Source organism: Schistocerca piceifrons, chromosome 7 (assembly GCF_021461385.2).
Source record: "Schistocerca piceifrons isolate TAMUIC-IGC-003096 chromosome 7, iqSchPice1.1, whole genome shotgun sequence".
Taxonomy (NCBI): Eukaryota; Metazoa; Arthropoda; class Insecta; order Orthoptera; family Acrididae; genus Schistocerca; species Schistocerca piceifrons.
In genome coordinates, this window is record NC_060144.1 from 310,506,023 (window position 1) to 310,530,563 (window position 24,541).

A 24,541-nucleotide genomic window follows, 5' to 3' on the forward strand; every position below is an offset into this window, starting at 1 on the left:
GACTGGCCTGCAAGAGTCCTGACCTGAATGTTATAAAACACCTTTGGGATGTTTTACAGCGCCGAATTTGTGCCAGGCTTCACTGACCGACATCGATACCTCTCCTCAGTGCAGCACTCCGTGAAGAAAGGGTTGCTATTCCACAAGAAACCTTCCAGCAGCTGATTGAAAGCAAGCCTGTGACAGAGGAAGCTGCGATCATGGCTAAAGGTGGGCCAACACCTTATTGAATTCCAGCATCACCGTTGGAGGGCGCCACGAACTTGTAAGTCATTTTCAGCCAGGCGTCCGGATACTTTTGATCACATAGTGTGTATGTAGATGTAAATGTGGATTAACAGATCGGCTGCTTCCCTATTATGGCGATAAACGATTCTGCAACTAAAAGAAACAAAACAGAGTTGTATCACGTTTCAAACTCTGAGACCTTATGCGGTCTCTGTACTTTTGAATATTATTGTTCCGAACACCGTTATAAACAGCAAAACCAGATCTTCAGAAGCCAGAAGTAACATCGCACTATCTCCGATATACGCTGACTGTATTTCCCCGAAATCATTCCAGGGTCTACTGAGCACGTGTTAGAGGTTACTTCTAAGAGAAAACTATCTCTAATCTGCAATTGCACGGCACCCCCACGGACTCAGGTCCACAGATGTTTGTACATTTCCAGTACAAATCGTCAAATCATTTCGTTACACAAAATTATTCTGAAACGTCGATACAAATACTGGAATCTCGCCACGTTTGTAAGTAGTAGTCTAGCAAGTTACTTTTTGAAAAGAAATTTCTTTCAGCAACGAACTTCTTTCCAAGTTGCCGTGGTAAGATTCGGTGCTAGAAAGAGCACTTAAACTGAGATACAATACGAATCGTATTTTGCGCGTTATGCATCTCTTCCTAAATACGTAAATATATCAGAAAATTAAGGCTGTCCGTTTACTATTACTTGGGACGACTTTATAATTATTTTGCAATAATCTCAATGTACAGTATATTCCCCGTAAAATGTTTTTTCGACGGTTGAAATAGGTTTTTCCTGCTCGTTTCTTTGAAGCACCTTAGTGTTGGAGAAGCAGACATTATCAACGCTATTGCTGAGATAACTTTCGTGTTATCTTGTTACTCGATAAGGCACCCTATAAGTGAAGGCATTTTCCAAGGCTACGTGATTAGTACGGGAACCTCTCGTATGCACATGTATTTTGGTAGCCCCTCAGCTACGGAAATGGTAAGTTCCTACAAGATTGTTTTTTACCCTTATAGACTAGCCAGTCATATGTGGACGTTATCTAACTGTCGTATGAGCTTTTATAAAACAATAAACGTGGTGCTCAATAAATTGCAACCACTGAAGAAGAAGAAGAAATATCTCGACTTCTGTGCTTAGAGGCCTTCTGTCGGTCATACTTTCTCTCGATCTCTAACATCTCGACTATAGTTGAGTTCTTCAGTCTGGAACCGCGCTACTGCTACGGTCGCAGGTTCGAATCCTGCCTCGGTCATGTATGTGCGTAATGTCCTTAGGTTAATTCTAAGTCTAGGGGAATGATGACCTCAGATGTTAAGTCCCATAGTGCTTAGAGCCATTTTTGATAGCTTAGTTGAGGATTTGGTTAATTAAAGAGCAGATCAGATAGCTGACGTCAGTCGTATTCCAGGATTAACTTTAAAAGATGCCCGGTCTTCTGGCAGTCCGCTAAAGTCAGTAGTTACAGGTGTCTTCGGCAGATGAACTGAAAATGTAGCACCTGATGCTTAGCCAATGTGGAGCAACCGTTATACGTTGAAACTGCTCGACAGATCTTGACTGGGGTGTTCATATTTCTAGCTCCTTCAGCATTCTACACTTTTTTTTTGTTATTGGGTATTCCATCCATCAATTATTGTGAAACGTGAAATCCGGTATTTTCCACATCTATATCGTACTTTGCAAGCCACATAACGGCGGAGGTTACTTCTGGTACCACTAACTAACACCCCTTACTGTTATACTTGTAAATAGTGCGTGGGAAGAATAATTGTCGGTAATTAGCTCTAATTTCTCGAATTTTCTCGTCCTGATCACTTCGCAAGGCGTCTGTGGGAGGAAATAATGTGTCACCCGATTCTTCCCGGAAAGGGTTCTCTCGAAATTTCAATAGCAAACATCTCCGTAACGCACAAATCCTGTCTTGTAATATCCGAAACTTGAGCTAATTAAGCATCTCTTTAACGCTGTCTCCCTGACTAGACGATCCCGTGACCAAACGAGCCACTCTTCCTTGGGTATTCCCTCTCTGTCTTCTGTCAGTCCTACCTGGCAATGGTCCCATACGGATGAAGAGTACTCAAGAATCTATGGAACAACACGCTGTAAGCCGCTTCCTTCGTGGACGATTTACATTTTCTTAAGGTCCTTTCTACGAATCTTAGTCTGGTGTTTGCTTTTCCTATTATTTGTTTTATGTGTTCATCCCATTTAAGGTCGCTCTAGATAGTTACTCCCAGATATTTTACGGTAGACACTGTTTCCGATAGTTCGTCATCAATACTGTAGCTGTACAGTAGTGGCTTTCTTTTCCTATGCATGTGAGACATGTATTTATTCACGTTCAGGGTCAACTACTAGACTGCACCATTCATCAATTCTCTGCAGGTGATTCTACAAATCGATACCGTCTTCTGCCGTTGCTACTTTCCTATAGACTACTGCATTATCTGCGAACAATCTTAAGGAGCTTACGACGCTTTGTACTAGATCATTTATATGCATTGTAAACACCAATGGTCCTACCACACTTACTTGGGGTAATCCGAAAATTACCTTTGCATCTGTCGATTTTTTTCTGTTAAGTGCGAATTGTTAAGTTCCGTCCGCAGGAGAGCCCTGCAACCAGTCGTTAATATGGCGTGATACTCCATAAGTTCGTATTTTTTTCACTAACCGGCAGTACGGGACGGTGTCAAATGCCTTCCTGAAATGAAGGAACACGGTATCAACCTGAGCGCCATTGTCTTCAGCGCTTTGGATCTCACGGAGGATAAGAGCGAACTGCGTTTTCCAACATCTCTGTTTGCGGAATCCATGTTGATTTTTATAGAGGAGATTTTCGTTCTCCAAGAACGTCATAGATCTGGGAAAGCCGTAGAAGCAACGAAAAAAATCAAAATTTCCGAACTTTCTGCAAGTAGCTGGGTGTAGTTTCCGCATAAAGTACCGAAAGATACATATCTCTTCTCTGTGGAGACAAGCAGCTAACGGGAACAGCCTTCGGACCCGGTACTATATACAGAGGAGTGGAGCTGGTGTTCCTCACACACGTAAGCAAATACCTTCTTTCATCAAGGCCACTGGTGGTGGACGGCATCTCTATCTACCCCTGTTTCTTCCCGGTGCCACGTGACCATGAGCTATTCACGCGATTCACGCGGGAAAAAGTGACTGACTGTCGATCGCAGCACATTCTGTACGGAAAGGGAGATGTGATGGGCACTGCACCCAGCATAAATGTTTACTAAGAAGTCGTTTGCCGTCTGGAAAATACAATTGCATCACATTTGTCATGTGCAGAAGCTTGCGCGTTGTTATCCTGTTCTACCTCGTGCTCAATTCAAATGGCTCTGAGCACTATGGGACTTTACATCTATGGTCATCAGTCCCCTAGAACTTAGAACTACTTAAACCTAACTAACCTAAGGACATCACACAACACCCAGTCATCACGAGGCAGAGAAAATCCCTGACCCCGCCGGGAATCGAACCCGGGAACCCGGGTGGGGGAAGCGAGATCGCTACCGCACGACCACGAGCTGCGAACTCATGCTCAATTACGACAGATTTTTGGGCCTCTGGCATTTTGTGTGTACTGTCAAAGCTATTCATAGCAGCTACCAACGAGGGACGAGACATGAGTCCATCTACATTTCTAATGACCCGTATTGAATTACACCTGCGCTAAACTGGAGGTACACGTTTGAAGTTCTTATAAGAACAATTTCATCGAACTCGCTTTGTTTCATTAGGTACACATATTGAACTTAAGCTCAGCGTCTACCTCCAGCTAGAAGTGTTCACTGCAGAAAGATTAATATCGCTGTGCACTACGACGGAAAGTCACGTAGCACCAAAGTGTCATTGCTCAACCTTTTCAAAACACATCGAGAGAAAATTTTACACCATACAGCAATAGTTCTATATTTATCTTATTTTGTGGAAATGTTCATCACACAGCAAGTATGAAATGATTCAACTTTTATTCTATTCTGAACTGATGTCAAACTCCATACGTAATTAGTTACATGTTCCATAGTTCATTTGGACGATTCTTCTTTCGAAATGTCGTGGAACGAGTCAGTTTACAAGGTATGTATACATGGATAACGTTAACATTAATTAACACATTATTTTACAGTCCCACATACAGAAAGGAATCTATTTATAGGCTATCAATTTTTATATAGAAATTCGTTCGTAGAATAGAAGGCTTAGACCAGGAAAAAGGATTTGTGGGTTACATTTAAAACTAGTATGTATAAATTCGTTCGTAGAATAGAAGGCGTAGACCAGGAAAAAGGATTTGTAGGTTACATTTATAACTAGCTTTGCTACCTGTCAGACACTTTGTGTTCCTGGGGAAATGATAAAAAAGTTTTGTTGCTGTATATTGAACTTCTTTCTGGGCCAATGGAGCTTTAGTAATGGTGAATAGAGGTTATTTTTTTCCTCTAGTGTTGTGCTGGGTTACTTATGACGAATTTCATTAGCGAAAATATTTATTGCGACGATGCACTTAAAATATATAACTCTAGGAAGAGGTATCTGCATTAATGCCTCGGGTGAACACTACATATTGCCAGCCGGGCTTGCCGAGCGGTTCTAGGCGCTACAGTCTGGAACCGCGCCACCGCTACGGTCGTAGGTTCGAATCCTGCCTCGGGCAAGGATGTGTGTGATGTCCTTAGGTCAGTTAGGTTTAAATAGTTCTAAGTTCTAGGCACTGATGACCTCAGTAGTTAAGTCCCATAGTGCTCAGAGCTATTTGAACACTTCATATTATTCTCACTGCTCGCTTTTGTGCAATTTGTACCTTCTTTCTAAGTGGTGACTTATCCCAGAAAATTATTCAGTAATACATAATTGGGCGGAAATATGCAAAATATGCCATAACGTTAATTCGTCTGTTTCCAAGACCAGCGCCAAGTGGAGTAGCCGCGGTCTGGGACACCTTGTCACGGTTCGCGTGGCTCGCCCAGTTCGAATCCTCCCTCGGGCATGGGTGCGTGTGTTGTCCTTGGAGTAAGTTAGTTTAAGTTAGATTAAGTAGTGTGTAAGCCTAGGGACCGATGACCTCAGCAGTTTGGTTCCATAGGAGCGTACCACAGATTCCAAGACTTCTCTTAGTTCAAATTTCACCAATAAGTACACCCAATAATTTGGACCATTCTACTGCATTTACTGACTCCTGTTCATGGGCTACATCAATACTGTTGGTATAATTTTTTGTTGTACAGAACTGTATATAGTGCGTTTTCTTTTTCAAAATTAAGGCGGTGTTCATTTTCAGAGAACCAATTAATAATATTTTGAAAAACATAATTAACAATGTCTTCTGTGACTTTCTCTCTAGTGGGGTTTATTATAATGCTAGAATCGTTTGCAAAATGTGTCAGTTAGGGGGGTGTGGCCCCCGAGACCACCAATACACTGATGTATTCGTTGTGGCGTAGAAGGAAATGGACTCAGAATGTCAGTTTGAGGAATTTTTTGTCATGTTTGATTAGAGGCTAAGGAAGTATACGTCTACCCATCGCGTCCCAGACATGTTCTGTAGGTCATAAATAAGGGAAAGTGAAAGATCCATACATTTCTTAAGGCGTACGTGGTGTGAACTGCAATGTCGGGTCTTGCATTGTCCTGCTAAAATTTGCCATTTTGTACCCTATTCACGGAGGGTGCGACAAAAGGGTCCACCTTTCTTGCTACACACTGGAGATCACTCAACCACGCTTCAGCAGTTTCTATACCAATACTGCTGTTGTTTTCAGTAGCTTCTCACTCCATGATTCCAGGAGTTGGGGAAGTACCGGTATCGAGAATCATTGTTTCAAGTGACCTTTGCCCATGACGTCTACCGATAAGACACCACTCAATGTCACAGTTGATTCTGGCTCTACACCACCCAAGTTTCTTTTGTCTATGCTATGGTCCCGATGGTAAAACACGCCTGCCAACTAGAAATCTCAAATCAGCTGCCAGTAATCTGCCACCAGTGGTGCGTGGTGACATTCCGCCTGTAACCTTCGCCCAGATTTCAGCCATTGCCATCTGTCAATTCGTCAGCGCCAGCCAAACGACCTTAAGATTTTCCTGCTGTGTTCTTTCCCATGAGTACTCTTTTGGCCACACAGTTATACACACTCCAACTGTCTGTGTGATATGTCGACCTGAAGCTCTCATGTGCCGCATAACAATAGTTCGACATTTCCCGAAGTCCAAAAGATGGCAATAAGCTGCACTTGCACGTGGTCTGGAAATGCTGTATTGCGATCTCCACCTGAGAAGATCTAATAGGTTAGACTCACCCTTGTAGCTAGAGAAAGGAAAATTTCTCAAAAACGGTAACACGAAAGTAGCGGTTTTAAGCGAAATAACGCAAAATCGGTGATTTTTACGGGATTTCGTGAAATTTGTAATTTTGTCATATAAAAGAGTTTACTAATATTCGTAACTTATAGTTTCTGAGTATTAAACTGCATTTCCGCTTCTAATTTTCTTAAGGCTGAGGTTCGTGTATAATCTCAAACTGATGTTCATTTCCCGCGTAACGAACTTTTATGTGGCACCGAAAATAGCATCGGAAGTAGCAAAAACAACACGGAATTTAGCAGAAAACACAGAATCTGACGAAAAACAACATCAGATTTGACAAACAACATTGAATTGGCCAAAAAGGTAACAGCGAATTTGGCAAAAAATAACACCGAATCTGGCAAAAAGTAACACCGAATTTTGCCTAAAATAAAACCATTTTTTTTTCTGTTTCCACGAACACGTACCACGTACTCACCTAGATCTTCGGCTATAGGAAGGGCTTTTAATCTATACTGAAAATAGCCTCGCATAAGAATGAAAGTTTAGTTTAGGCATGGAGATACTGAATCATGAGTTTGCTGGCGTTCGGTCAAGGTGTTCCTGGAGTAACACTTCTCATTCCCGTCACTGTAACTACTTTATAATAAGGGTACATGCTATAGGACTGCTACGGCGCCGCCTATTAGAGAAAAATTTAGCAGCATATTTAAGGAAACCGCGTCGTACTATACAGAAATATCGTTCTCCAGGAACTTTCTCCCTATAACTAATTAACGTTATATTTATTAACTGAAATAATCGTTTGGTCTGTAAAGGTCGGTACACAGATACTCGTCGTTTTGCTTTGGTGTCGCTGGCACACTTTTCTGTGGCTTCGATAAACCACTCTGTGCCAATGCTTGCTGGGAGAATTCCGGAATAAATGATTCGCTCCTTGTGACATAAAGCTGGTGGGACATTAACCACAACTAAAGAAAAATCTTCTCTGAATACCACACGCAAAACGTATGAAGACAGATTGATAAATTTAGTTTGCATTAATTTATACATGGTACCGGTGGTTTAAGTCCGTGCTGTGGATTGAATTACTTGAAGAAGTGCAGCAACAAATAAATCACCGGAAATGAAATTTCTACGAAATTGCGTTGATGAGCGTTGGGAAGCCTAATTATCTTGCCAAGTTTTCTTGAAACTGATCCGACGCCAATTTCTTTGTTGGTCTTTATCTTAAGTGATGTGTGTCACGCGCTCTATAAAAAAACTGATAAAAACGAATGTCGAGCAGTGATAAAACATTTTTATCTTATAAAGTCAACTGCGGTCAAAGTACAATATACGTTCCAGCAAGTACTTGCAGTGAAGTTCGAGTATTACAGAAAATAACATAAAATGAAATAAAAACCCTGTCGTACGATAGTTGCACGTTTAAAATGTAACAGTCTCCAGACTATTTTTTCCGAAGGCATTGCCCATAGATTTTACGTGATCATGGTAAATAACCGACATATCAGAATTTCATGAGACTGTTCAGGTTTCTGACATTTCATGGTAGTTAATAATCTGAAGGAATCTCTGCGCGTCTGTTCTAGTGTACGACAATTGTTTTGTTTTGTTGCCTATATCTACAGCTACATCAGTATTCTGCAAGCCACCTGACGGTGTATGGCGCCTCCCCCCCCCCCCCTTTCTTGTTCCATTCGCGAATAGCGCTTGAGGAGAATCATTGTCGGTAAACCTCAGTATTAGACCTAATTTCTCGAATATTCTCGTCGAGGTCATTTTGCGAGACGCATGTGGGGGAAAGTAATACGTTGGCCGACTCCTCCCGGGACATACTTTTCTCGGAATTTCAATAGTAGGCCTAAACCAATCCATGGCGCACATTGCCCCTCTTGTAGCGCCCACGTGTGGAGTTTGCCGAGCGCCTTGTAACGCTTTCACGCAGGTAAAGGACCCTGTGACGAAACACACTGCTCTTGGTTGGGGCTTCTCTATCTCTACTGTTAGTCCTACCTGGTGAGGGTCCCAGAGAGATGAGAAATACTCAAGGATAGGTCGGATAAGCATCTTATAAGCCACTTTCTTCGTGGATGAGTTACATTTCCTTAACATTCTTTCCGTGGGTCTCACTCTAGCATATACCTTTCCTGATGTTTGTTTTAGTCATCCCAGTTGAGGTCGCTCCGTATGGTTACTCCTAGATATTTTACGGGAGATACTGTCTCCAGAAATTTGAGATCAATGGTGTAATTGTACAATAGAGGACTCCTTCTCTTATACATGTGCATTATATTACGTTTATCTGCGTTAAGGGACAACTGCCAGAGCTAATCAGCCCTCTTCAGGTCCTTTTGCATATCGCTACAGCCTTCTGGTGAGCTGCCTTCTCGCAGACAACCGCAAAATTTGCGAACTGCGTTATGGAGTTTCCGACACTTTCTACTAGATCATTTATATGCACAGGGTGTTTATTTCAACTCGAGACAACTAGATATCTCGAAAATGAAGCATCGTGCGAAAACGATGTTCAAGTCACACGTTAACACAAGTAAAGTGGGCATCGTTTGTGCTGCAACTGGCCAACTCCCAACCACCCCTCCCGCCTGGGAGGTTAGTTTCCTATTTTCAAATCGACTCTCCCCGCCCCCTCCCTCCCCCCTACCCATTCTTATTGCATATTCGCATTCTACGCCAAAAATTCGTACGGTTTGCTCAAACTATTGTTTTTCGTTCGTGGTAGATGGCGATGTAGTCGACAAATATCAAGTGTGCCTTTTTTTGCAATTAAGAACCGACGCCGGCCGGGGTGACCGAGCGGTCCTAGGCGCTTCAGTCCGGAACCGCGCGACCGCTACGGTCGCAGGTTCGAATCCTGCCTCGGGCATGGATGTGTGTGATGTCCTTAGGTTAGTTAGGTTTAAGTAGTTCTAAAATCTAGGGGACTGATGACCTCAGAAGTTAAGTCCCATAGTGCTCAGAGCCATTTTTTAAGAACCGACGTATTTGATCCTACATTTCATTGAGGATGTAAATGTTAGCCTTTGTAGTATGACGGTTGCTACTAATGTTGAAACGTTTCTTGAATGTTGCAAATGTGATTATATAGTACAAATAATATGGCTAGACATTGCTGGAAAATAAGCTTCTTGGATGGTAACGTAGCTTTCTGTTTCCTGCGGTGTTGATCTTGGTGCGTCTTCAAACCATTGGAATACTTGATTTCGGTGGCCGCCCCCGAATCCTGCCACCGGGGTGACTGATTTCGGTGTTTGTTTCCAGCCAACCGCCATAACTCTCGCGCTGGTTTCTACGCGGCTGCCTGTGAGATACAAACCACAACCATTGTAATAAGGTATTAGTCGATCACTATATTATTGCGTCTGGGGCTGAGGACGCTTCGGTCAGCCAATCGCGAGCTGCTATCGTGATATCTTACGAGGACATGTGCTAAACCTCTTGATAGTTGGTGCACAAGTGTCCTGAAAGTATTCAGAGCGCAATGCGTTTTCCTTAGTCACCACCGTACTCGTTTACTGTAACGTCCCCGCATATTTCCGGTGACTGCCAAGGGAGGCCAAATGTGGTAATATCGTGGTCGAGTAGTAATATGTCTATGAATTGATATTGACGGACGCACCTACCATGGATACACACCTAGCGTGTAAAACACTCTCTCGCTCGCCCCATCGCTCACTCTCCACGCACGCGGAACACCCCATTGCCTCGGCACCACTCATCTCTGGAGCCTGTTCTGGCACGGGTTCACATTTACATCGTAAATGAAAAGTAGAGCCGTTTATTAATTGCAAAAAACAGATACATTTCATATTTGTCGGTTACAGCGCCATCTACCACGAACGGAAAACAATAGTGTGAGTAAACTGTATGTATTTTTTGGCGCAGAGCCCGAACATGCAGTAAAAATGGGGTATTATGGTGGGTACGAGGTGGCAGATTGTAGCACAAACAACGCCCACTTTACTTATATTAACTTTTCACTTAGAACATATTTTTTGTACGGTGCGTCGTTTTCCAGATGTTTGGTTGTCTCAAGTCACAGCAAAACACACTATATATTTCACATTTTTATTAGTTTAATACACTTGGGCATCAAGGACTAGAACTTCAGTCGGGCTGTGTTATCTGGTTATGGCTCTAACCAGGTAGATCAGCTTCCTCAGCTGTAAGTAATTTTAAGTGTATCTTACTTCTCATACGTGAAACGGGTAATATTTTCTGCCTCTTGTACTGGATTGTTATTTAACACTGAGATACATTTTGTTACTGCGATTTCCAGGGTCCAGTCTGCGTGTCCTTTTAATTTGGTTTCTACTGCTAGATGTCGCAATCTTCAACCCGCGATGGGGTAGCGCGTGCTTGACTTCACAGTATTCAGTGTGTAGCTAGCGCTGTAACCTGCACTTCTATTTGACGACTGCCAGTATACAGTGAAGAGCCAAAGAAACGTACACCTGCCTAATACCGTGTAGGGCCCCCGCGACCACGCAGAAGTGCCGCAGCACGACGTGGCATGAACTCGACTAACGTCTGAAATACTGCTGGAGGGAACTGACACCACGAATCCTACAGGGCTGTCCATAAATCCGTAAGACTACGAATGCATGGAAATCTCTTCTGAACAGTAGGTTGCAAGGCAGCCCAGATATGGTCAATAATGTTCAAGTTTTGGAAGTTGGGTGGCCTGCGGAAGCGTTTAAACTCAGAAGAGCGTTCCTGGACCAACTTTGTAGCTACTCGGGACGTGTGTGGTGTCGCATTCTCCTGCTGGTATTGCCATGTCCGTTGGACTGCTCAATGGAGATGAATGGATGCAGGTGATTAGACAGGATGCTTACGTACATGTCATCTTTCAGAATCGTATCTAGACGTATCAGGGGACCCATATCACTCCAACTGCACAAGCCCCAAGGAGCTTGAACAGTCCCTTGCTAACATGCAGGATCCATGGATTAATAAGATTGTCTCCATAATCGTACACGTCCATCCGCTCGATACAAGTTGAAACGAGACTTGTCCGACCAGACAACATGTTTCCACGAGCTTGAACAGTCCCCTGCTAACATTCAGGGTCCATGGATTCATCAGGCTTTCTCCATAACCATACACGTCTATCCGCTCGATACAAGTTGAAACGAGACTAGCCCGACCAGGCAACATGTTTCCAGTCATCGACAGTCCAATGTCGGAGTTGATGGGCCCAGGCAAAGAATAAAGCTTTGTGTCGTGCAGTCATCAAGGGTACACGAATGAGCCTGCGGCTCCGAAAGCCCATATCGATTGTGTTTCGTTGAATGGTTCGCACACTGACACTTGTTGGTGGCCCAGCATTGAAATCTGCAGCAATTTGCGGAAGGGTTGCACTTCTGTCACGTTCAACGATTAGATTCAGTCGTCGTTGGTCACGTTCTTGCATCATGATTTTTTTCTTGCAGGATCTTTTTCCGGCCACAGCGATGTCGGGGATTTGATGTTTGCCGGATTCCTGATATTCACGGTACACTCGTGTAATGGTCGAACGGGAAAATCCCCACTTCATCGCTCGTGCGCCGACTATAACACCACGTTAAAGCTCACTTAAATCATGATGACCAGCCACTATAGCAGCAGTAACCGATCTAACAACTGCACCAGACACTTGTTGTGTTATATAGACGTCGCCGACCGCAGCGTCGTATTTTACCATCTCCGAATTAAACTGCTTGATTGCCCTTTACATTATGTACACGTTTTTTTTAGCTATGGTTGCGCGACCTATAAGGTTATTTGTACATTGTACATTGTGAACGGTAACAATTCTTTCGCATTTCCTTGGTATACTCCTAAAATTGTTGTATGTTAACCGGGAACCTAGAAACGACGGAGAGGCTCCGTCCCCGCCGCAGCCGCAGTGGTCGACGACTACCGCAGTCCACTTCACCCCTCAGCCGCCCCACACCGAACCCAGGGTTATTGTGCGGTTCGGCCTTCGGTGGACTATGGACCCCCTTCCCCCCCTTTCCCCCCAGGGAACGTCTCACAGCAGATGAGTGTAACCCCTATGTTTGCGTGGTAGAGCAATGGTGGTGTACGCGTACGTGGAGAACTTGTTTGCGCAGCAATCGCCGACATAGTGGAGCTGAGGCGGAATAAGGGGAACCAGCCCACATTCGCCGTGGCAGATGGAAAACCGTCTAAAAACCATCCACAGACTGGCCGGCTCACCGGGCCACTCGTAAAATTACTTTTACACCTGTCGATTTTGTTCCTTTAAGAAAGACGTGTTGAGTTCTCTGTGCAAGGAAGTCTTGAATCCAGTCGCAGATCTGTCTATAAATCAAAAGCGCCCCAGGAAGTAATTTCCAAATTTGTGTTTGGAAACGATGAAGGAAAATATAAGTTAGTATACGGCAATATGTAATATAAGGTGTAAATATCGACAACTTTTTTTCTCTGATCAGTCTTCTGACTGGCTTGATGCGACCCGCCACGCGTTCCTCGCCTGTGCCAAACCTTACATCTCAGATTAGCACTTGCAACCTAGTCTTCAGTTACTTGCACAATATATTCCAATCTCTGCCTTCCCTTACAGTTTTCTTCCTCTACAGTTTCCTCTAGTGCCATGGACGTTGCTGTTGCACATAGATGTTTTCCCGTATGTCCTATATCCGGTGCTTTTCCTATGAGACCAAACTGCTGAGGTCATCTACATCTATATCTACATCCATACTCCGCAAGCCACCTGACGGTGTGTGGCGGAGGGCACTTTGAGTACCTCTATCGGTTCTCCCTTCTATTCCAATCTCTTATTGTTAGTGGAAAGAAAGATTGTCGGTATGCCTCTGTGTGGGCTCTAATATCTCTGTTTTTATCGTCATTGTCCCTTCGCGACATCGTCGAAAGTTTTTTCCAGGTCAACAAATCCTATGAACGTGTCTTGATTTCTTTTCAGTCTTGCTTCCATAATCAACTTCAACGTCAGAACCGCACTTCTGTTGCCTTTCCTTTTCCTAAAAGCAAACTGATCGTCATCTAATGGAGCCTCAGTTTTCATTCCCAGTCTTCTGTGTATCATTCCTGTCGCCAATTAGGATGAATGAATTGTTAAGCTGATTGCGCGATAGTTCTCGTACCTATCTGCCCTTGGTATCTTCAGGATTGTGTGGATGACATTTTTCCGAAAGTAGGACGGTAAATCTGCAGATTCATAGACCCTACAAACCAACCCGAATAGTTGTTTGCCTGCCACTGTGAATTTGAGACGTATGCTCCACTTGCAACTTAAGTACTATTACCATGTCATCAGTTCTCTGGTCACTAGACAACTGTTCATTAAGTTACACGAGTTTTCTCTTACGGCAGAGCTTATGACGGCTACTCGACGCCCCAATACAACAAGTAAAACCAGCCTCATGCGATGTTCTTTTATTTGCAGACGAAGATATTTTGCCAAAGTGGAGGAGATGAATAAGTTTTCATTGACATCCTGCAGTGAAAATATTTTGTACCATCTCACTGAACTTCCAGTAGCCCTCTTGCAATCTTCAAGAGACATTTGCTTAGTTTCAAAACGCTAAGGATATTGTGCAGAAGGAGCAGCTTCCAGTGCAGCTGAAATTGCAAATGAGTCACTCCCAATAAATTCTAGAGTATCTGTTTGTTATGTGATATCGTGTTGTTGTAGACAAACATTTTATCATATCACGAACCATTAAATGATAAGTCTGAAACGGATTTTCCTTATGAGATTAAGAAGAACCACGCTTGCAATCGATTCCCGGCACTGCAAATTATCACGAATGTTAATGGATCTAATCATACAAGGACAAACCGTACTCAGCCAATCGTTTAAAGTTTCTTGGCGATGAGAGTTGTCTCTACTAACAGGAAAAAATGTTATCATATAGATTTCTTATTATGCTTTTTACGTGACATTTAAAGGGTATGTTAAGTGCCTTATGAGTTTACAAATGGCCTCATTGGAGTTTTAGTGGCAAAATTAGATTTTTTTGTAGTCGCGGAAAGGTTTCCGGCTTTTTAGGCCATCTTCGGGTGACAACAGAATGTCGTAGACACAGATAAAGTTATGTGCGACTTACACATACATTATTTGTACAGAAGGGTAAAATGGCGAGGGAAATATCATTTTTTGTTACACAGAAATAATTAGGTTTTTTATGTATAGATATATTTAATAACTGCTGAGAAATAAGTTGAATCTACAATTTGTATGTAGCATTTGTAACAAAAACTTAGTTTAACGTAGGTGAAAAAGGAAATTGAGTCTTATCGTTTAAAACTAAGCTGGCGTATTGTGACAAATGTTTCTTGATTTCCAGTATTTCCAAGAGAGTGAAAGGTCATCTTTCTGCTTTCCTGAACGGAATGTAAAACTTGACATTCTACATCAAATGAATCGTTTACTGTTAAAATATGATCGGCAAAGATTGAAACTTTCTTCCTTAATCTCCAGTATCTTTAATGTTCAGATAACCTAATTACTACAGTTCTGCCTGAGTGACCAATATATACTTTCTCACATTGCCTGCATGTTATTTTATACACACCACACTGTGTCAAGGCTGGCAGTTTGTCTTTGCAATTAAATAAAAATTTTGATATGCGGTTGGTATTATAAAATTCAGATCTGTAATTGAGAGACATTAGATTTTCTGCAAGATTATCAGAAATGCTGCGAATATTGGGGAGTTTGCACCAGTTTTTGTAACTATTGACTGACTGCCGTTGGACAGCGTATGAAATTGGTATAATGTTACGTATTTTCTTTTTTCGTAGTATGTTATCAATTAAAAAAGAGTGAAAGGCAATGCCGGAAGCGATATGTTTCATGGTCTGTAGTTCTATCTGAAAGGCTGATTCAGATAATGGAACGGATGTGAGTGACCCACCATGGAATGGAAAGCTGCATGTTTGTGGCTGTCTAGATTACCGTATCTGTACCTACGTTTTTTTCTGTAATGTCTAATTAAGTGTCTCCTTGTGCTAATGTCTATATCAAAGACCAAGAAGTTTATAGGAGAGTCTCCAGCTCCATATTAAACTGAATTTTCTTATGTTGAGAGTTGAAATATTTTAGTAACTTACCTACTTTCTACATCTACATCTACATTTATACTCCGCAAGCCATCCATCGGTGTGTGGCGGAAGGCACTTTACGTGCCACCGTCATTACCTCCCTTTCCTGTTCCAGTCGTGTACGGTTCGCGGGAAGAACGACTGCCGGAAAGCCTCCGAGCGCGCTCGAATCTCTCTGATTTTACATTCGTGATATCCTCGGGAGGTATAAGTAGGGGGAAGCAATATGTTCGATACCTCATCCAGAAACGCACCCTCTCGGAACCTGGACAGCAAGCTACACCACGATGCAGAGCGCCTCTCTTGCAGAGTCTGCCACTTGAGTTTGCTAAACATCTCCGTAACGCTATCACGCTTACCAAATAACCCTGTGACGAAACGCGCCGCTCTTCTTTGGATCATCTCTATCTCCTCCGTCAACCCGATCTGGTACGGATCCCACACTGATGAGCAATACTCAAGTATAGGTCGAACGAGTGTTTTGTAAGCCACCTCCTTTGTTGATGGACTACATCTTTAAGGACTCTCCCAATGTATCTCAACCTGGTACCCGCCTTACCAACAATCAATTTTATATGATCGTTCCACTTCAAATCGTTCCGCACGCATACTCCCAGATATTTTACAGAAGTAACTGCTACCAGTGTTTGTTCCGCTGTCATATAATCATACAATAATGGATCCTTCTTTCTATGTATTCGCAATACATTACATTTGTCTATGTTAAGGGTCAGTTGCACTCCCTGCACCAAGTGCCTATCCGCTGCAGATCTTTTTGTATTTCGCTACAATTTTGTAATGCTGCAACTTTCCTGGTGGTACTGGTCCATAAATGCAGCGCATCATCCACTTTCCTGAACCAGTGCTTAACTTTGGTCTTCAGTGGTTCTTTCTGTTAGGAAATTTGTTCGGAACGTCCATGAGAATTCCAGATAGTATAGAACTAGGGGGTGAACTCGTATGTAGGCCATCAGACTGACTATAATACTTGTTCTGAAACAGGAAATAATTCTGTTTACACACTTTTGACTACCAACAATTATGTCATGTAATTATTATTTACGAGCGTTTTTTTTCTAGGGTCTGTCGGTCACAAAATTAAACCTACTGTGAAAATCCGCCGAAACTTTGCGCAGGTGTATTGCGCAGTGTCTCTAGTATGTCCGTCGATCGCGTTACGTCGCACTTTTTAGTTCTGAGCACACAGTGAGCACCCAGATATGCCCAGAACAATAGTATATATGTGAGTGGTGGCTGTTCTGTGGGGCCTATCAGGCAGAACAGACGCCACACGTCATGACGCAGCTGGTGAATATTTTTTTTGTGAAATATAGGAAGGGGAAAGAATGGGGGAAAGGATGGGTAGGAAACTCATGACATTCAGCCACACAGGGCACTGTAGTAATGCAATGGAGAAAGCTGAAAATCTGTGCTGTACTGCGACTCGAACCAGATTTACCGCCTTTCATGAGTGCTTGCCTTAACCGCTTCGGCTATCCGGACGCGGTCCATGAGCGACTCAAATTTCCAAATTATCGAACGCTGCAATGCAGCGTCCCTCGTCCATCAACCCAATACTTGCGAATTATTGATTCCAGTACGAGTTTTCACGATATTAGGGTATCCGCACTGAAACAAACTTCAAAGAGTCGTCACACTCTTACAGAAATGTGCACTACTGGCCATTGAAATTTCTGCACCACGAAGGTGACGTGCTACGGACGCGAAATTTAACCGACGGGAAGAAGATGCTGTGATATGCAAATGATCAGCTTTTCAGAGCATTCACACAAGGTTGGCGCCGGTGGCGACACCTACAACGTGCTGACATGAGGAAAGTTTCCAACCGATTTCTCATACACAAATATTATAGTTGACCGGCGTTGCCTGGTGAAACGTTGTTGTGATGCCTCCTGTGAGAAGGAGAAATGCTTACCATCAAGTTTCCGACTTTGATAAAGGTCGGATTGTAGCCTATCGTGATTGCGGTTTATCGTATCGCGACATTGCTGCTCGCGTTGGTCGAGATCCAGTGACTGTGAGCAGAATATGGAATCGGTGGGTTCAGCAGGGTAATACGGAACGCCGTGCTGGATCCCAACGGCCTCGTATCACTAGCAGTCGAAATGACAGGCATCTTATCTCAATGGCTATAACGGATCGTGCAGCCACGTCTCGATCCCTGAGTCGACAGATGGGGACGTTTGCAAGACAACAATCATCTGCACGGACAGTTCGACGACTTTTGCAGTAGCATGGACTATCAGCTGGGAGACCATGGCTGCGGTTACCCTTGACGCTGCATCACAGACAAGAGCGCCTGCGAAGGTGTGCCGGCCGGAGTGGCCGCGCGGTTCTAGGCGCTACAGTCTGGAACCGCGTGACCGCTGCGGTCGCAGGTTCGAATCCTGCCTCGGGCATGGATGTGTGTGATGTCCTTAGGTTAGTTAGGTTTACGTAGTTCTAAGTTCTAGAGGACTGATGACCACAGCAGTTAAGTCCCATAGTGCTCAGAGCCATTTTTTTGCGAAGGTGTACTCAACGACTAACCTGGGTGCACGAATGGCAAAACGTAATTTTTGGGATGAATCCAGGCTCTGTCTACAGCATCATGATGGTCGCATCCGTGTTTGGCGACATCGCGGTGATCATACATTGGAAGCGTGCATTCGTCATCGCCATACTGGAGTATCACCCGGCGTGATGGTATGGGGTGCCATTGGTTACACACCTCGACCACCTTTTGTTCGCATTGACGGCACTTTGAACAGTGGACGTTACATTTCAGATGTGTTACGACCCGTGGCTCTACCATTCATTCGATCCTCTGGAAACCCTACATTTCAGCAGGATAATGCACGACCGCATGTTGCAGGTCCTATACCGGCGTTTCTGGATACAGAAAATGTTCGACTGCTGCCCTGGCCAGCACATTCTCCAGATCTCTCACCAACTGAAAACGTGTGGTCAATGGTGACCGAGCAACTGGCTCGTCACAATACGCTATTCACTACTCTTGATGAACTGTGGTATCGTGTTGAAGCTGCATGGGCAGCTGTACCTGTACACGCCATCCAAGCTCTGTTTGACTCAATGCACAGCCGTATCAAGGCAGTTATTACGGCCAGAGGTGGTTGTTCTGCGTACTGATTCCTCAGGATCTATGTACCCAAATTGCGTGAAAATGTAATCACGTGTCAGTTCTAGTATAATATATTTGTCCAATGAATACGCGTTTAATCAACTGCATTTCTTCATGATGTAGCAATTTTAATGGCCAGTAAGGTATATATTTGTCCGACGGAACAGACCCAAATCGTGATGACGCGGCTGGTGCCAGAGCGGTTATGACAACCGCTGATATGAAGCGGTAAATCCGGGCTCGAGTCCCTTTCCGGCATAGATTTTCAACTTTCACCATTGCATTACCGTAATGCCCTGTGCGGATGGTGCAAATGGTTCAAATGGCTCTGAGCACTATGGGACTTAACGTCTAAGGTCATCAGTCCGCTAGTAGTTAAAAGTACTTAAACCTAACTAACCTAAGAACATCTCACACATCCATGCCCGAGGCAGGATTCGAACCTGCGACCGTAGCGGTCACGTGGTTCCAGACTGTAGCGGTTAGAACCGCACGGCCACCCGCGCCGGCTGTGCGGATGAAAGTCACTAGTTTCCCACTCATCCTTCCCCTTCTTTCCCCACGCTCTCTTTCACATTAATAAAACAATAGTGGCTCCTGCCCAGTATGAAGTGAATGCTGTTATTCGATTTCTTCATGTTGAGGAGTTCCGCCTGATTACATGCAGGCCACATAACGTACCTGTCATGTGTGACAACAAAGTGCAGTAGTGATGCATGAACTTTGAAGCAGGACATACAGACGTTCATGGTGCATGCAAGTATTTGATCGTCTCCTCTACAGCCGCGACTGGATTCCATCTGATTTTCATCTCTTCGCTCACATGAAGCAATGGCAGCATTTTCGCACAGTCAACGAGCAGCAGACCAACACGGAGAATTGGAAGTTAGCACAGGTGGTCTTCTTTGACGAGGGTGTACTATAAATGCGTAAAACAGACTGGCGACTACGTGGAGAAGTGTTTGGAACATGTAGCTAAGTGCTGCAAATAAAACATTTTTGATTTTCACTATAGTTTCGATTTCACAACCAACCGGACCTAAAAAATTATAAAATATTAAAGACTCGTATTTGTAAAATGCAAAATCAGTGAAACAAAATTGTATTAGACGTTTCCTTTACGTTTCTTGTCTAAGTAAAATAATATTACCTTGCTGCATAAGTTCCTAGAGCTTTTGTTTTACACGTTGGTATTTCAACTGCTCTGGGTTTCTTTATCGATTGTCATTTTTCATTTGTGCTTCACTGTAGCTAGCTAAGTTTACGTATTGCCATTTTTTCGTCTGGAGACAGTGAGAGGAGCTGTGGACACTAGAAAATCGAGTGTCAAGTGTAGAAATTAGAACATTTCCAATACAAAAAAATTCTTCTCTTTGAGTTCAATACAGGTGTGACAGGAGTAGAAGCACCCAGAAACATTTTAGCGGCGTCTGGGGATAATGCCTTTCGATGGAACACGTTAGAAAAATGGTTTTCTCGTTATCAGGAGGGTCGTTTTGACATTAGTGACTTCAGGAAGACCTGTGGGGTTCTATGAAGATCCTCTAAACGCATTAATACACAATGATCCGCGTCAGTGTACTCGAGAACGGCCAAATGTGATGAACTGTGATTATTCCTCCGTCGTGTGACATTTTCATGTAAGTTCAAGTTCAGACGTGTGTGATATCTTATGGGACTTAACAGCTAAGGGCCGTGCGGGATTAGCCGAGCGATCTAAGGCGCTGCAGTCAGGGACTGTGCCGCTGGTCCCGGTGGAGGTTCGAGTCCTCCCTCGGGCATGGGTGTGTGTGTTTGTCCTTAGGATAATTTAGGTTAAGTAGTGTGTAAGCTTAGAGACTGATGACCTTAGCTGTTGAATCCCATAAGATTAAAAAAAAAGAAAAACTGCTAAGGTCATCAGTCCCTAAGCTTACGCACTACTTAACCTAAATTATCCTAAGGACAAACACACACACCCATTCCCGAGAGAGGACTCAAACCTCCGCCGGGACCAGCCGCACAGAGTATGACTGCAGCGCCCAAGACCGCTCGGCTAATCCCACGCGGCATTTACATGTAACGGGTACGGTTCAAAAATCAGGTGTATGGGTGCTGAATACTATAACCCAAAATCACTCAAATCGGCGGGTGGTCATATGTGCACCTATGCTTGTTCGTCATCAATTGGCTCGTGAGCAACACCGATCATTCCCAAACCGTATCGTTACTGCTGACGAGGAATAGTGCCTTTATGCTAACACAAAGAAAAGGAAGTAATGGCCGAGCCGAGACAAAGCATCAACTTCCTACACAAAGACCTCCGCGCATCCACAAAAAAATAATGTTATGTCTCTGGTAGAACGGTGACGGTGTGTTGCACTACGCATTGCTTCCCCGAGTTGTAACCACCTCTGTTGACATTTATTGTCAACAGCTGAGACGTCTTGCAGACGCAGTCCAAGAACAACGACCAGGAAGACTGCGTGAAGCGACGCTGCTCAACGATCACGCCCGACCGTACTCTGCTAGACTGACGAAAAACAATATGCAGGAGTTGGCAAGTCATTCCGCACCCACCTTATCAACTCTCTATCAAGCAACTCTCAAGGAATTACCTTTCTGGATGAAAATGCGCCCCGAACATGGCTCGACGAGTTCTTCGCCTCAAAACCACGTGACCTCTACAGTCGCGGAATCGAAAAGTTACCCCTGCGTTGGGAGACAGTTGTAAATAGTGAAAGGTAATACAGGGGTACTCGGGGCAGAACGGGATAGCAGGGCACAATGGGAAATTGCTCTTTTCTAGACTGGACAGTGTTGCAACCTGTTGTATGGGCATGTAACTATTTCTCCGAATGGAAGGGAAGTGAGGGCAGCCATTCTGATTTAGTTTGAAGTGCGAGATCTAAGTGAATTGTTGTCCGTCACGTTACCGCTTGCGTTGTTCTGACGTTTGGTGAATTTCAACGCCAGGTAAGCTGTTAATTGTTAATTGTATACCCTAAAATGACACATTCCTTTAAAGTGCATGGCATTTGTTAGATTTAAGTTATTTAATGCGTTTAAATATGTCAGTTATTACACTCCATAAAAGTTGTTAACATCAAAAGTGCTCTTGGGGCGGAACGGGACGGGGCAGAATGGGATAGTGTCCCGTTCTGCACCGTCATATTTTGATGCAAGTAGAAAGCAAACCCAGCCTGGATGTTCATGGATGCCAGACTCTCCCAACCAGCTATGTTCACCGGACAACTCAGCTTTCCAGATATCGCCCGAGGCTGTCATTCCAATCCCACTTATCTGTCAAAATGCTCGACGGACTACAAGATGAAAAGGAAAAACCGTCGTATTAACAGATTCTCCTTGTAAGAAGGAACTGCAGAATGCTGTCGCACGTAAAGTAGGCCTACAGAAAGGAGGAAGGTGCACAAATATGAACAATGTCAGGACAGAGACGTCAGGTGCAATGCAACTTAAGGCAAAAATATCAAACTTTACACCCAAGAAAACCAAATCAGAGGACATCAAAGACCTTAAGAAAAATAAAAGGAAGAAGATGATGGAGAAGAGAGAATCAGAGAGAAAGGATGCTGGGTGTCTCTACTGTGGGGACTTCTACTCCGTTTCTAATGAGGGCTGGGTCGCATGCCAGAGTGGGCACACAATTCATGTGCTGGCATAGACAGTGAAGATGAAGAGGAAATACTGATTTGTGACTATTGTCGAGAGGGCTAGTAGTTAGTTGTTTGGTGGTTATTAAGCATTGAACATTTTTCAGAATGACATTAAAATATTTTCTTATTTTGAAGAATTACTTTTTAATTGTTTAAATTACACATTCCTTAGTCTGAATTGCCTGTTATACAACATTTTGTCATAGTTTAATACGATATTAATAATTCAAATTCAACTTTTATGCAATAATGTAACAAGAAATACTCTTATCCCATTCTGCCCCGTGGGTTGGGCGGAACGGGAAATATGCAAGACTTTCTTTGAAAAATTGTAAAAAAATGCAAAATGTATTGTTTTAAGTGATTTTAAAACAAGGTGCATTAGGTTACACTACAAGGTGTTTTCTTATCACTTTAAGAAGTGTTTCCTTGTGTTCCCTTATTATATAGAAATTGTTAAAAATTAAGTATCCCGTTCCGCTCCGAGTTCCCCTATTATTGATGAGTAAAGTCTCTGTTACATGTATCTGTTATGTTTATTAAACGTGTATAAAACGGTATGAACTTATGCACCAACATTGTAAGTTTAAAAATAAAGGGTATACAGGGTGTTACAAAAAGGTACGGCCAAACTTTCAGGAAACATTCCTCACACACAAATAAAGAAAAGGTGTTATGTGGACATGTGTCCGGAAACGCTTAATTTCCATGTTAGACCTCATTTTTGTTTCGTCAGTGTGTACTGTACTTCCTCGATTCACCGCCAGTTGGCCCAATTGAAGGAAGGTAACGTTGACTTCGGTGCTTGTGTTGACATGCGACTCATTGCTCTACAGTACTAGCATCAAGCACATCTGTACGTAGCATCAACAGGTTAGTGTTCATCACGAACGTGGTTTTGCAGTCAGTGCAATGTTTACAAATGCGGAGTTGGCAGATGCCCATTTGATGTATGGATTAGCACGGGGCAATAGCCGTGGCGCGGTGCGTTTGTATCGAGACAGATTTCCAAAACGAAGGTGTCTCGACAGGAAGACGTTCGAAGCAATTGATCGGCGTCTTCGGGAGCACGGAACATTCTAGCCTATGACTCGTGACTGGGGAAGACCTAGAACGACGAGAACACCTGCAATGGACGAGGCAATTCTTCGTGCAGTTGACGATAACCCTAATGTCAGCGTCAGAGAAGTTGCTGCTGTACAAGGAAACGTTGACCACGTCACTGTATGGAGAGTGCTACGGGAGAACCAGTTATTTCTGTACCATGTACAGCGTGTGCAGGCACTATGAGCAGCTGATTGGCCTCCACGGGTACACTTCTGCGAATGGCTCATCCAACAATGTGTCTGTCAATCCTCATTTCAGTGCAAATGTTCTCTTTACGGATGAGGCTTCATTCCAACGTGATCAAATTGTAAATTTTCACAATCAACATGTGTGGGCTGACGAGAATCCGCACGCAATTATGCAATCACGTCATCAACAGAGATTTTCTGTGAACGTTTGGGCAGGCATTGTTGGTGATGTCTTGATTGGGCCCCATGTTCTTCCACCTACGCTCAATGGAGTACATTATCGTGATTTCATACGGGATACCCCACCTGTGCTGCTAGAACATGTGCCCTTACAAGTACGACACAACATGTGGTTCATGCACGATTGAGCTCCTGCACATTTCAGTCGAAGTGTTCGTACGCTTCTCAACAACAGATTCGGTGACCAATGGATTGGTAGAGGCGGACCAATTCCATGGCCTCCACGCTCTCCTGACCTCAACCCTCTTGACTTTCAATTATGGGGGCATTTGAAAGCTCTTGTCTACGCAACCCCGACACCAAATGTAGAGACTCTTCAGGCTCGTATTGTGGACAACTGTGATACAATACGCCATTCTCCAGGGTTGCGTCAGCGCATCAGGGATTCCATGCGACGGAGGGTGGATGCATGTATCCTCGCTAACGGAGGACATTTTGAACATTTCCTGTAACAAAGTGTTTGAAGTCACGCTGGTACGTTCTGTTGCTGTGTGTTTCCATTCCATGATTAATGTGATTTGAAGAGAAGTAATAAAATGAG

General features: G+C 43.6%; 1 protein-coding gene across 1 annotated transcript in view; it reads left to right on the forward strand.

The window, feature by feature from the left end:
* The first annotated feature begins 1,186 nt into the window (after positions 1-1,186).
* The window catches only part of LOC124805262 (leucine-rich repeat-containing protein 38-like), a 39,784-nt gene continuing 16,429 nt past the window's right edge, over positions 1,187-24,541 (forward strand). The window contains exon 1 of the mRNA XM_047265773.1: positions 1,187-1,231. Coding sequence (XP_047121729.1) covers positions 1,193-1,231 — 39 coding nt within the window. The 5' untranslated portion in view covers positions 1,187-1,192. The remainder of the gene's footprint in view (positions 1,232-24,541) is intronic.